General features: G+C 39.6%; 1 protein-coding gene across 3 annotated transcripts in view; it reads right to left on the bottom strand.

Annotated features, from left to right (window-relative positions):
- The window catches only part of bcas3 (BCAS3 microtubule associated cell migration factor), a 290,982-nt gene that overhangs the window by 251,369 nt on the left and 26,400 nt on the right, over positions 1-13,213 (bottom strand). For all 3 annotated transcript variants that reach the window (XM_063907800.1, XM_063907801.1, XM_063907802.1), the window contains exons 10-13: positions 12,229-12,305; positions 11,572-11,655; positions 7,715-7,885; positions 4,055-4,148 (exon numbers count right to left, since the gene is read on the bottom strand). In XM_063907800.1, the coding sequence (XP_063763870.1) occupies positions 4,055-4,148; positions 7,715-7,885; positions 11,572-11,655; positions 12,229-12,305 (426 nt within the window). The remainder of the gene's footprint in view (positions 1-4,054; positions 4,149-7,714; positions 7,886-11,571; positions 11,656-12,228; positions 12,306-13,213) is intronic.

Here is a 13,213-nt window from a genome sequence, read left to right on the forward strand (position 1 = left end):
TTCATTAGACTGCCCTGTTACTAAACCAGGGATATGGTTAAGGGGACAGTTTGGTCTTGATACATCTGCCATCACTTTGATTGGTATTCAGGAAAATTCCATATTCATAATATTTGCACGGCTTCACAAAATAGAGTCCTCGTTATTCGGGAAAAGGTAATACTTTATACATCTACGTAGTACTATTTACTTCAATACACTTATTCAAGATCTATTAGAGCTTACCAGAGAGCTCTAAGTTAGTTTGCCCTTTAAATCCCCCCACAAACATGCATATCTTCACATAACTGTGGCAGCATTGAACTTGTCACTCTTATATCTGACTGAACATTACATTCATGTAAACTTTACTGCTTTTTGCACATCTGATTTGATGCATTTTTTTGTCTCAGTACCTGTACTATGTGCAATGACCATTATATAGAATTGAATCAGACCAAAATAATAAGGAATGTGGACTGGAAGCTGGAGAGCGGACATATTTCAACCCTCTTAAATGTTTGAGGATTGAAAATTGTGTGTCTCATTCATGAATATTTAACATTTTGAAACTGCATGAAATTTTCCTGATAGTATGCATATTGTTGTGTTTAAATTCTTAATGCCACTGCATGTAAAGCACTTCATCCAACTGAGTATGACTCCAAACAAAGAGAGAATGAAGGGGTAGGTGACTTGCATGGTTGCTGGATCAGTCACTCCATCTAGTGCCAGTCCTACTCAAAAGTAATGCACACGTTGTTGGACAATAACTCTGCCATCAAAACATGAGTGTATTTTGACCTTGGCATCGTACCTAATAATCAAGTCAAGGATCGTTAAAGACGGGTGAAGAGGACGACATGTGAAAGAAAACAAGCGCACACATATTGCAGCCGTTAAAGAGAGCGCTTCGCCACTGCACTTCATCTGCTTCCCTCTAATTAAACCACTAGGAATAGATCCACAGATCCACCGAAGTGCCGCATAGCGCCAGCCGCCACACTAAGAGCTGGCGGCCTCCAGTCCGCCCTCTGTAGAGCTTCCAACACACAGAAGCCACTGGGGTTTTATACATAACTCTTCCCGGCCAGAACTCCAGGGCTTTCCAGGCTCAGTTTGAGTCATATCATTGTTTCCTGCTAAGTCTATCCTTCTTGTTTCTGCCATGTTGAGCTTGACCACTGTAAAAGCAACTTCCCTAAACTTCTTGGAAAGATTTCACCAAGAGCCAGACCAATGAACCCGTCGCTCAGGATTTGGGCTCTGATCAAATCAAGAGGCCTTTAATTATGGGACAATCCAAAGCTGGCAGCTCAGAGATGAAAATGAATAGAAGAATAAATACTGATTAAAGAAGTCCTGCCATCTGAAGAGTGAAAACAGTAGCCTTTCACTAGTGTGAGGATTATTTCCTAATGTCATTTGACGCCAAAAATACATTTAAATTCTGGCTTCATATTTGGTTATGTTTACAGTAGTAATGTAGCCGTTTAGATTTGGCTCACACTATAATGAGTCAGAAAGATGATAAGTGCATAGAGTTTTAAGTTTATGATGCCTTGTAGAAACGGTCACAGGGGCACTGTCAGCTTGTACAAGTACATGGAAACAAACTGCCACATGTGCAATCTTGAAAGTACACTTCTGTTGACAACTAGCTTGGACCTAAAGGAAGAAAACGTTTTTTTAAAAGACTCTCTGGGGACATTTAATGAAAGCTGACTGAAGTCACTTCCAGAATCTGGCATAGCTTAGTGAGTTGAAGAATAGAGGAATTGGAAGCTCATATCTCTCAATAAAAATGATCAACCTCAACTATGATGAAGTTAGAAACGAAAAAGGGACACACTAAACCTCAATGGCAGCCACATAAAGAAAGGGCAAGGACCTACATATTCAAATTTAGCTGATTCCAAAAACACACATGAAGCAAGTTTCTAATGCATGTTACGCTTCCGCTTTACTCAACCCTTTTGGTACTAGGTGCTTTTGTCCATTCGTTTTTTCCACTGAAAATGAAACCATGTCAGCTTTAGCCAGATTTTCCTCTGATCACTGTAATGATGCTGCATGAAGCTGCCATGACATCATCTTCAACGGCACATCCGCTAAAGCCTTTCACCGACAACCCAACAGCACTTTTTAAATGGCCTAAACGTAACCCTAACCCTAGTTTTGTAGTTACAGATTCAAATTCTGGTTAACATCGCTGTTGCTATTGATGGTGGCCTGGCAACCAGAAAAGATTCAAGTTCAGTAAAGCTTGTCCTCCCATATGAAGAAAAGTCGTCAATACAATAACTCACTGATAAAAGATCGGAATCAGGAAAAATTGTGAGTCTGATGTACTCAAAGTTAAAATGTTGAATAATTTAATGCCGTGTTGATGGTTTCTACTGACACGGTTTTTCTTGTATGTTTCCTGCTACTTGTTTGTTTTCATTTGTGTGCATGTAAATGGTCTGCAAAGGCAAAAATCCCAAAGTTCACACTAGAAGCAGTTCCCACCTGAAACATCTAAATTGGACTACTTTGTTTACTTTCTTAATATAATGACATCACGATGGAACACTCCTGTTAGCGCTCCCACACATCATACGTGATAGGTTAAGGGGCAGGACATCTATAAAGGTTGATCACAACAGAGCTGACTAACCAGCTAACCAGAAAAGGGGAAAAAGTGGTACTGCAGCACAGGCAGTTTGAGAGAAATACACTTTTTGAACATTAAAGCATGTAAAAATTAACATAATAGGGCCCCCTTCAGCACTGTTGGTTTTTATTAAACAATGTGTTGCTTTTTCATAGATATCATGTTTACTTCCTGCTGGAAGGACTAACATGTCCTGTCTTCATTTGTCTCCAATGCCATTCTGTTTGTGCTCATAAAGAGCTGCAGCGTTTAGCCATAAGTCTCGGTAAATGAAGAATTTTTGGGACTTGGAGGTCAAGGAGTGAGAGCCATCTCTCAGCAGCTCCATTATTAACTGCACATCCACACACAACACAGAGCATAAAATACATGAACACACACATGCACACGCACACAAACATACAGGCATACACACCAAAAGAGTAACAGGCACATTCACCAGCTCAAGTAACGTATTACAAGATAGCCTTTATTTGTAGGTTGGGGGCAGCAATACTTAGAGGTTGTTAAGGGAAATGTCAGAGTTAAATACTATGATGAGAGGTGAGTACACATTAAATTTGATTTCAGAACACTGATTCATAACTTGTAAAGTCCATTGACATAAAGTAAAAAAATAGGATCTTGCTTTTTTGTTCAGCTGAATTAGGAAACCTATTTGTCATTTAAAACCTATGGCTGAAAGAAGACGGCGTTCTTAGAAACCATTTCATTTCTAGTTATTCCTTATAGCTATTTCATACTGTACAACTAGAACCAGTTTTGGGGGGTCTTAAAAAGTCGTATTATGCTTTTGGAGGTTTTCCCTTTCCTGTATCGTGTTATTTAGGTTTTTGTGTGCATGTAAACACTCCCCCTCTGCCTGAAATGCCTCCATTGGACTCCTTTGTTTACTTCCGTAACATAATGACATCACTTTGTAACACTCCCACTTCTATTGGCTAGCGCTCTAACACATTATATATGTGATATGCTTATGGGCCTGACATCTCCAAGCGGTTGACCAATCAAAACAGAGCCAGCCAGCTAACCAATCAGATCAGGCAGAGTTTGAAAAGTTTGAAAAAAATGAAGCAGTTTTTTAACTGTACACATGTCACAGTAGAGGCACAAAATACAAATATGAATCTGAAAATGGTCAAAGGGCCCCTTTAAGGTTTGTGCAAAGGGATACGTTTGGGAAACTCGGGCTAAATGCATGTTCATTGCAAATAATACAGTATGAATACACCCAAACAATTACATTTGTTTGAGTTGGCTAGTCCAGGACTGCTCAGGAGACTAGATAAGGACTCATGAGAACCAAACACACATAATTTTACACTTGAATGGAAGTGTAATTCCTCTACTGCCTCCTTTTAACTTGGAAAGAGTCTTTCCTCAGAAATAAATATGTGCGCGTGTGTTAGTGTGTCTTACCGCTGGGGTTGAATTGCATGCAGGATATGGGTTTGTCATGAGCTGGGAAGTGAGCCACCACTCCCTCTCCGTCCGACTCCTCACTCACCAAGACCTGAAGTAAATACACACACACACACACACACACACACACACACACACACACACACACACACACACACACACACACACACACACACACACACACACACACACACACACACACACACACACACAACACACACACACACACACACACACACACACACACACAGAAACTCATTTTCAAACAATAAGAACATTCAACCCAAAATGGGACTTTCCCCTGCCCAAGGATTTCTCTTCACATTTTAGTTTATTCTGATATCACCACCACCCTCAGCAGTGTTCTTTGACATCACCCTTTGGTGGAAGTTAAACTTCTTTCTGAATGAGTCATTGCCCTCTTGTGGATAGAAAAATAATTAGCATATGACCTTTGAAGAAACAAAGGCAAATAAGTACTTTTCCAAATATTTTTCTTTGTGCTGCATGAGAGGAATTATGAATCATCAAAAGCTGACCTATTTTTTATTAGTACTGATGCTTCATTAAGAGGCTGTACTAAAACTAGTGTGAACAGTGCTTTGCTCAGGGAAAACATATAGACAGGGTTAAACCTGACCCCAGTGTTGCATAAACGATGTTATGGAGGACGGCTGAGCATTTTAAATGGGAACTGGTTCAAACAAGAATGCACCAATTTTCAGGGACTGAGAACCACTGCTACTCAATGGTTCGAAATTGGTTACTGTAACAGTTTTCTACTATTTGCGGTAGTGCCATGAACTTTTTCTTATTAGGCTAAGTTTGCCCCAGCCTCCAACGTGCCTCTGCGATACGCTGCACTTGGTTCTTGGTGTTGGCCAAGAAGATAGTTCAGGCCGGAGTTGATCAAATTTGCAGGGTTGAGAACTCGGGCTACTCAAGAGGAAACACGAAGAAAAAGAATCACATCATAATCTGCTACGAACCGGCTAGGAACCAGCCCTGGAACTACCTTAGTTGAAAATGGAATATGAGGATGCTGTTCATAAGTGGCATTTCAAATCCTGAAAGACATGAAAACATCCTGGACTGCCACACTGACAGCAACCAATGTCTATTATACTCCTACCTTTTACCATTTCTCCAACCAGCACACACCAACCCCAATCTTTATTCACTCTCCATATCTAGCCCACCCTATGATTCCCCTCCCTTTACTGTACATTTCTCTTCCGCTTGAAGCTTTTCCCTCCGTGCTAGCCAGGCCCAGTCAGTGTTTATGGCAAGTGTATGGTTACAGTGTGTCGGCTGCTGACAAAGTGCAGGCCTGCTTCTGAAGGCTTAGGTTCAGCTTATAAGACAACACACTCCATGACTACAGCGGGGCCACAGTCGATGTGTAAGAGAGAAGGAATAAGCAGTAAATGTGTGTGTGGTGACCACATCAGTGAAAAACTGTACTGTGTATGCTTACACACCTCATTAAAACATGACAGCTACTGCAGTGTGATTAATCACAGTAAAGTGGATACAAGCTTTTAGCATGTCTTTAGATGTTAAAACGAGATCCTGTTGAAGGTAACTGGCCTGGTTCTAACCATAACATGGGTTGGATCTATATTTTAGTGTGTAAACTTTCTGTATCCTGGTATATGTACCTTGTTGGGTCAGTGCAGAAGGATGTTTAATGGCCGTAAATCAAAATGGAGCTAAGCCAACTTTTTTTTTTTTTGTGAAGTACACTTCCAAAAACACAAGAGTAGTAATCAGCATCAACCAATCTGAGAAGAATGTGTCATTAAATATGTGATACAAATCGTAACATTTCTGCTGATAGAAAATACTTTTTCAAATAAAAAAATGAGATTACATTTATATTCTAAATATTTTGTTCTTGAAATGTTGGTAGCTTTTTGCCAAATTGGTCAAATTTTGATGGTATTGAGATAGAATGTTATTCCAAAGAGTTGAACATTTTGATTTCAAAGAACATATTAAAAGACTAGACCCTGGATATAACGTCGTTTTTTAGGTAATGTAACCCTCCTCTACTACTTGCAATCTTGTGGTGAAATGTATATATACAGACCAACAGAATGTTTACATGCAGCAAATATAAGTCACGTCTTTCATCCAGCTGTGCGGGTTTAGGTGAACTCACCTAAACCTAAGTGTCCAAGCCGTAAAAAAAAAGCCAAACCCTGGAGATTTTCCTGTTTCAAACCAACCTGCAGCGGCCAACGGTTTGTTTACCTGGGTCACACATTACAAGATCCAAAAGGCAAACAGCCAATACCAAATTGGTGACAATTTAGATTTAGGTATGTGCGTGGGTTTGTGCTTGGAAAAAAATCTGAAACCACTTTAAAGATTTTTTTGGCAAAGTTTCTTTAAAACGTGGTAAGATAACATCGAATAATGCACAGAAACCAAGTTGATTTACATTTCTAAACACCAGTCATTTGTTACTCAAAAAGATAGTTTGGAAATCAATATTTTACAATCATAACTTTCTGTTATGTAATGTGTGTATTAGTGTATCTTTTTCAATATACATATGCATCATCAATACCGGCTAATCTCTCTTCTGAACACAGATTTGAATTAGTTCCCTTAAGGTGTTTCTAAAATAAGATTCAAAAGACTGGGACGGATTTTAGGTCACAGTCATTGACCTTTCGAACACCTGGTCCATGATTCTAAGTGGACACCTGTGCGAAATGTTGACAAATTCCCTGAAGGCGTTCCTGAAATATCTCATCCATGAGAATGGGACAGACTGACGGAAAACCTGATTACATCATGCCTTTGGACATGAATGTTGAAAATGAAATACTAAATCTGGCAGTTATATTTGATGTTGAAGAGGCATTTGATATAGTTCATTTGTCATGTCAATTTCGTGTTTGAGATACATTTGGTTTAGGCTCTACATCTCTATAGGAGCAACAGCCAGGGAAGCTGGGCTAGTCCTGTCTTATTTTGTTCTCACCATTGAACCATTGGCTGAAGACATTTGAGGCAACACTAGGTGGCTTTGAGGTTTGCCCCAATACACAGACATACCATGCTGATGATATAATCCTTTATCCAACTAATCACAAGGGCTTATATTCCTATATATAGAATCAATTAAATAATATAATAGTGACAAACACAAGTTCACTTTTAAGTGAGTTCATATGAGTTTCAAATATGTGGGTCATTTTGTGGATAGCTACATGTATGAAGCTTGTGTTTTGAGTTTATTATAACCCCATCTCTACATATATTTTTATAACACAATCTAGAAACCTTTGTTTTAGATGTGAAATGTTACTTAATTACACTTGCCAATGCCCTACATTTCTTACTAACACAACTACAGAGAAACATCTTTTGATATTCTGACAATACTAAATGTGTTGACATGGCTATGTTGTACATTTCCAGTGTTTGCTGTAGTAACTGCTGTATTGTGCATAATACTAATGTTGTATGAACTATATCCTGATATCTGTTCCTGCTGTCACCCTGATTGAAATTAAATTATTTGTTTGCTTTGTCAATGTCCATAGAAGTGTCAATGACAATTCAACAAACAGAATCACGGTGAACAGTGCCAGTATTAATAAATTATACAATACCAAATGAAAGCAGAAACACTTTACTGACCTGTCCTTCGCCAACACTGTGTGTGTCGATGATGGTGACCACCCCTGGGTTGTGGGGGCTGCGGCGGATCACACTGTGAGGTGTGCCCTCTTCATCCGGAGTACCTGCTGGTATGGTGCCCGCCAACTGCGTGACAACTTTGCCCACCATTGTCAGGCCTGTCTTTAAAGTCTGAAAGAAAAAAGAAATTATAGAGGCTTGAAAATCTGACACCTAATGTTAAATATTAAATATTCCAAACATATGTTATGAATTGTGTTTTTGAGGTCACTTAGTTTGAAGGCTTTGGGTGCAATAATAAATGAGCTGCCAAGTGAATGTGCAATATCGTGTGTGTGTGTGTGTGTGTGTGTGTGTGTGTGTGTGTGTGTGTGTGTGTGTGTGTGTGTGTGTGTGTGTGTGTGTGTGTGTGTAAATGCACCATATTCACTGCTGATAACTTATAATACTGATGACTTGTAGCACAGCAACCGCAGGAGACATCCGTGTGTGTGTGTGTGTGTGTGTGTGTGTGTGTGTGTGTGTGTGTGTGTGTGTGTGTGTGTGTGTGTGTGTGTGTGTGTGTGTGTGTGTGTGTGTGTGTGTGTGTGTGTGTGTGTGTGTGCAAATGCACCATATTCACTGCTGATAACTTATAGTACTGATGACTTGTAGCACAGCAACCGCAGGAGACATCCGTGTGTGTGTGCGTGTGTGTGTGTATGTGTGTGTGTTAGTGAGGCTCCTCTGTGTCCGCTTAAGGCCCAGCCAGGGTGTCTGGCTCAAACACACCTCTGTGGCTCGATTGAGGGAAATGGATAGTGCTGCTTAAGTGGAGTCTATCTCACCTACTACACTGTCTTGTCTAATGGAGTCCAATGTGTGTGACCGTGTGTCTGTGTGTGTGTAAGCGCCAAAGGGGCCCCGGAGAGCCTAATCAGGCATTCAGACCAGGCGGCCCTGTCAATACAGCATGGCGCCTTGCTTTTGTTGGGTCTGAGGATCACCCACTGTCTGTCTTTGCCACTTGGCCAGGCCTTTTCTGTGTGTGTGTGTGTGTGTGTGTGTGTGTGTGTGTGTGTGTGTGTGTGTGTGTGTGTGTGTGTGTGTGTGTGTGTGTGTGTGTGTGTGTGTGTGTGTGTGTGTGTGTGTGTGTGTGTGTGTGTGTGTGTGTGTGTGTGTGTGTGTGTGTAAAATGCAAGAGGAGCCATCAATTATTAAGTGAGACGTTTGGCTCCTAATTGATCAACACTAATGTGTTTTCTAATCACTGCAGTTGAGGAGTTCTTAGTGGTAGTCCAAACAGGGGCTATTGATCTTCCAGTGGAGTGGGGGGAAGGGTCTGGAGGCATTTCTTATTTGATGGTTGACAAAAACACATGAACAATCACGCACACACAAACTGACAGCTACGGCTTGATGTCGCCATCTAAACAAATTACAACCCAATTTATGTGAAAGGTCTTTCTCTCTCATACACCCCGGAGAGCCAGGCAACAGCATTGATTTGATACACAAATGAAACATAAGAGAGCAAATTTAGAACAAGGAGTCCAAGTGGCCGCACTCTCAATTTGATCTTTCTTATAAACAAAAGCCATTACTCTTTAATGCTACCCACCCCCTGTGTTTTCCTGTCTCTGGACGTCAGCACTAAGAGCCAGCGTGTCGCGCCACAAGCCAGAAGGAGATACCTTGTCATCCTTATTGAGATATATGGTCCTAAATGAGGAGAGGGTGGGCAAGCAGCCTTACTGTCTGAATATAACTACCCCCCAACCATTGTCTATTGCTATCCATGAGGCTAACCTGTTAGCAACACAGTGGTTTTATTACATGTTTGTTTCACGGTATTCAGCTGACGTCTTTATCCAAGTGAAATACATAGACTTTAATACTGTAATTTGCCTACAGAAGAAATTTGGGGTTAGGTATCTTGCCAAACGACACTACGACATGTTGACTGCAGGGACAAGCGATCAAACCGCTGACCCTCTAATTGTACCCTTATTGTTAGAAGTATATTTCCCCCCTCTGCCATAGTTAGACCGCTCTTTGATGTAAACTAGTATTAGTTAATTTTTGAAATTTCACTCACATTAGCTAGTAGCACTCATTTAGCTAAGGGGAAATGATAAACTCATCTAGTCATTCCTCTTGGACCAAGCTAGCCAGTTAGCATGTCTTTGCAAGCAGCAAATACCGACAAGTAATTAATTTCACCTGGTTGAAATGGTGTGGTTGGCAGTAAGAGGCCCCATTGTACCACATTTTCACTGCATGACTTGCTCTTTTGGATTTATATCATCAACAGTTATGGATAGTGCCTGGTGGTTCAAAGTGAGCTGATACTAGAAAGTGGAGTTAACTAGTTTTATACTACTGATTGGCTAGAGAATATCAACATTAGCGTAACACATCCTGCACAAACCCACCATGTTTCAATAGCCAAGCTACTGTCAATAGCCATAACTATGACAGTAACCACACATTTTCAATTTCAAATTTGGCAGTCTGTGAAATTAAGTCATACACTTCGCCATACAATTGATAAAGTTCAGACATTTCCCAGATTGGTTGCCAATATTCAGCCAATGTAGCGCTGAAAATGTTGTAACCAAATTTATACCCAGGCGTCACTGGGGCCATTAGCTGAGAATCACGCCTATATCCATTGTGGAAAATGAAACTGAGAACAAGGTCCGGTACTAAAGTGAGTTGATTCGAGCCGAAACCATGCAATGGGAATGCGGCATCAGAGTCACTCCCCTGTTGAGAGGAGTGAAACAAGACCATTGGAGGGAAACAGATTCCACTGGGAAACACAGATAGGCAGGTTGATGAAGTGTCTCATAAGCTCGGCACTAGTCAGCCAGGCAGACCAGGTGGATCCAATCTCAGCACATTTACAGATGGCATAGGCGGAGCTGGAAATACTGTATTATGTGCTGTTTTATCTGCACAAAGGCTTTTAAGACAGACCAAAGGACCTGTAGACAGATTATAGCCACAGTCTGAACACATAAACTTATTTTCAAACTTTTAAGATAAAAGCAAACCAGTTAGAACACAGTTGTTCTGACTTTATTAAGAATACATTTCAATGAAGATGGATTACAGTGTAGGTTACTTTTAGTGTTGAATTGTAGTATAACAAGTGTGTGTCATATCTAGGACTGTTTTCCTTCCAACTCTACATGTTTACCCTAAAATGTTTACGATATCCGGTGAAAATACAATCTTTTGAATGAAAATGGTGATGACAAAATATAGAAACATGTTGTGGTTGCTCGGGGTTTTATCATATGCAGAACAATTATATTGAAGTCGTTGGCAATGAAATCCTTTTTCTCAGGTTTTCACCAATAATGCTCATGCAAGTGTTATCACAAAACGTAGTAAAATGAGAATCTAGTAAATCAAATGTATCGAATGGCAAAGATGAGAGGGAGAAAAATAAATCAAGTTCATATCTTTTAAGAAAGATGGGAAAATGTGTGAGATATAGAACATAAAACATTATTAATGACCCTTTATAAACAGTTGTTTGTGAGTTATAACATAAAATATATTTCCTATCAGTTTTTTGTTTTTCTGATTTGTGGATTGTTATTTAGTTATTTCATGTATTTAAGTTTGAACTGTATCTCATTTTGTAATGTATAAACTGTTACCAAATAAATGCTTAAAATTAAAAAAGACATAAACAGGAATTTAAAATATAAGAATACATTTTACAATATCAACTGAATTAGAATGAATAACAAAATGATATACAATATTATACTTCTTTTTAAGACTTGTGTACCTGTCTGAGGAAATGAAACTATAATATTTTTAATTAAAAAAAACAGATAACTGTAGGAATTGTTACTCACTTTCGCTGCATTGATAACTGTAGCTGTATAGGACTGTGCATTGTCACCGCAAGCTCCTCCGCGAGACTGGTGACACCGGATCAACTGCAAAAGAATTAAACAATTTACAGATTGATACAAGATGTATAGAATGTATGAAAATAAATGTGGGGAAATTAACTTAGGAAATTGGTTTTGCTTTGGAAAACAGAACATTACCCAACCCAAAAACCCAATCCGCACTGATTTAATTTCAAATACAATATCAGTGAAGTGGCTCCATACCAGTATTACTCTGACCGCTCAAAAAACTAGATTTGTCATTTCTGGAAATCCTAAGGCAGTCACACAAACGGTGGCCCCTTCTGTCAATTACTTGAGTGGGCCAGCACCAAAACACTATTACGCATTCTCTGTATTACAGACTGTGCACTAGGGCATTCTAGTTTTTGTAAGTACTTAACAATCCCATTACGTGGAAGAGATCAGGACTCCTTTACATCTGTTGATTTTCAAAATATTATCATCTCTCATGGACTCTTTTTGGAATGAGTTGTTTATCCACACAGATTAGAGAGGCAGATAAAATGCATTTTTTGGATTGTGAATATGTCGCTTTTCTGATAAGGCACTTCCATAGTGCGTGTGTGCTTGTGTGTGTTTGTGTGTTTAGACTACCTTATTCTCAGCGTAGGCTAGCCAGCGGCTTCCCAGAGCTATTGGATTTATGCTGGGGCCGGGACAGGGGTAGCAGCCTGAAAGGACACAAAGATTGATTTGTCACACTACGAGGGGAACCAATGTTTACTATATCATACAAGTTTACGTTTTAGTAAATAACCACATGATCAAAAGTGTGTAAGAACAGGCATAAGCCTTAAACGTGAAGAGCGTCAGCAAATGTCTTAAACCATTCATGTTTTTTTTCGGAAGTCTCTTGTTGGAAAGATACATTAGATTCTAATGATGTGTGTGAGTGTGTGTGTCTGAGTGTGTGTGTTTGCATGTAAGTGGAGGGTTGACGTGTCAGTATGCTTGTGTGTTTGAACAGCATGACCTAATGGAGACTGTGGTACCCAATAAATTGAGGATGGCTCCTCTACTAAAAGACTAACACAATAATCCCTGTGGACACACACACACACACACACACACACACACACACACACACACACACACACACACACACACACACACACACACAGAAAACCAGTGTGTGTGTGCGTGTGTCTCAATAAATAAAAATAGCAACAAATAATCCTAAAGCTCTGCCATTGCTAACAGATAAATGTCTTACACGTTATAAGAACTTTATTTTTTTGGAATTTGTTTTAACACTTTGACAAATGTGAAAAAAGGCAATAGATTGCTGAGCTCAAAATGTCAAGATATCTTTAACATCTGATGCATTATAGAATCAACCAAAAGAAGGCAATAATGTGCTTCTTAACAACTAAAAACAATATTGATGTGTCATAAATTTCTTATTTCAATGCAAGAAAATACAGACAGGGTCAAAAATGTTGATTGCACCCACAAGGTCGAAAACACACAAACATGAATATCTAATGTGAGTGCGTGGAGGTGTGGGGAAAATGGTTTGCTGGTAATTACTGTGCTCAGGGAGCAGATGAGGTAGAGACAGCAATTTAGCTTGCTGTGT

This window comes from Eleginops maclovinus, chromosome 18, assembly GCF_036324505.1.
Source record: "Eleginops maclovinus isolate JMC-PN-2008 ecotype Puerto Natales chromosome 18, JC_Emac_rtc_rv5, whole genome shotgun sequence".
NCBI classification, from domain to species: domain Eukaryota; kingdom Metazoa; phylum Chordata; class Actinopteri; order Perciformes; family Eleginopidae; genus Eleginops; species Eleginops maclovinus.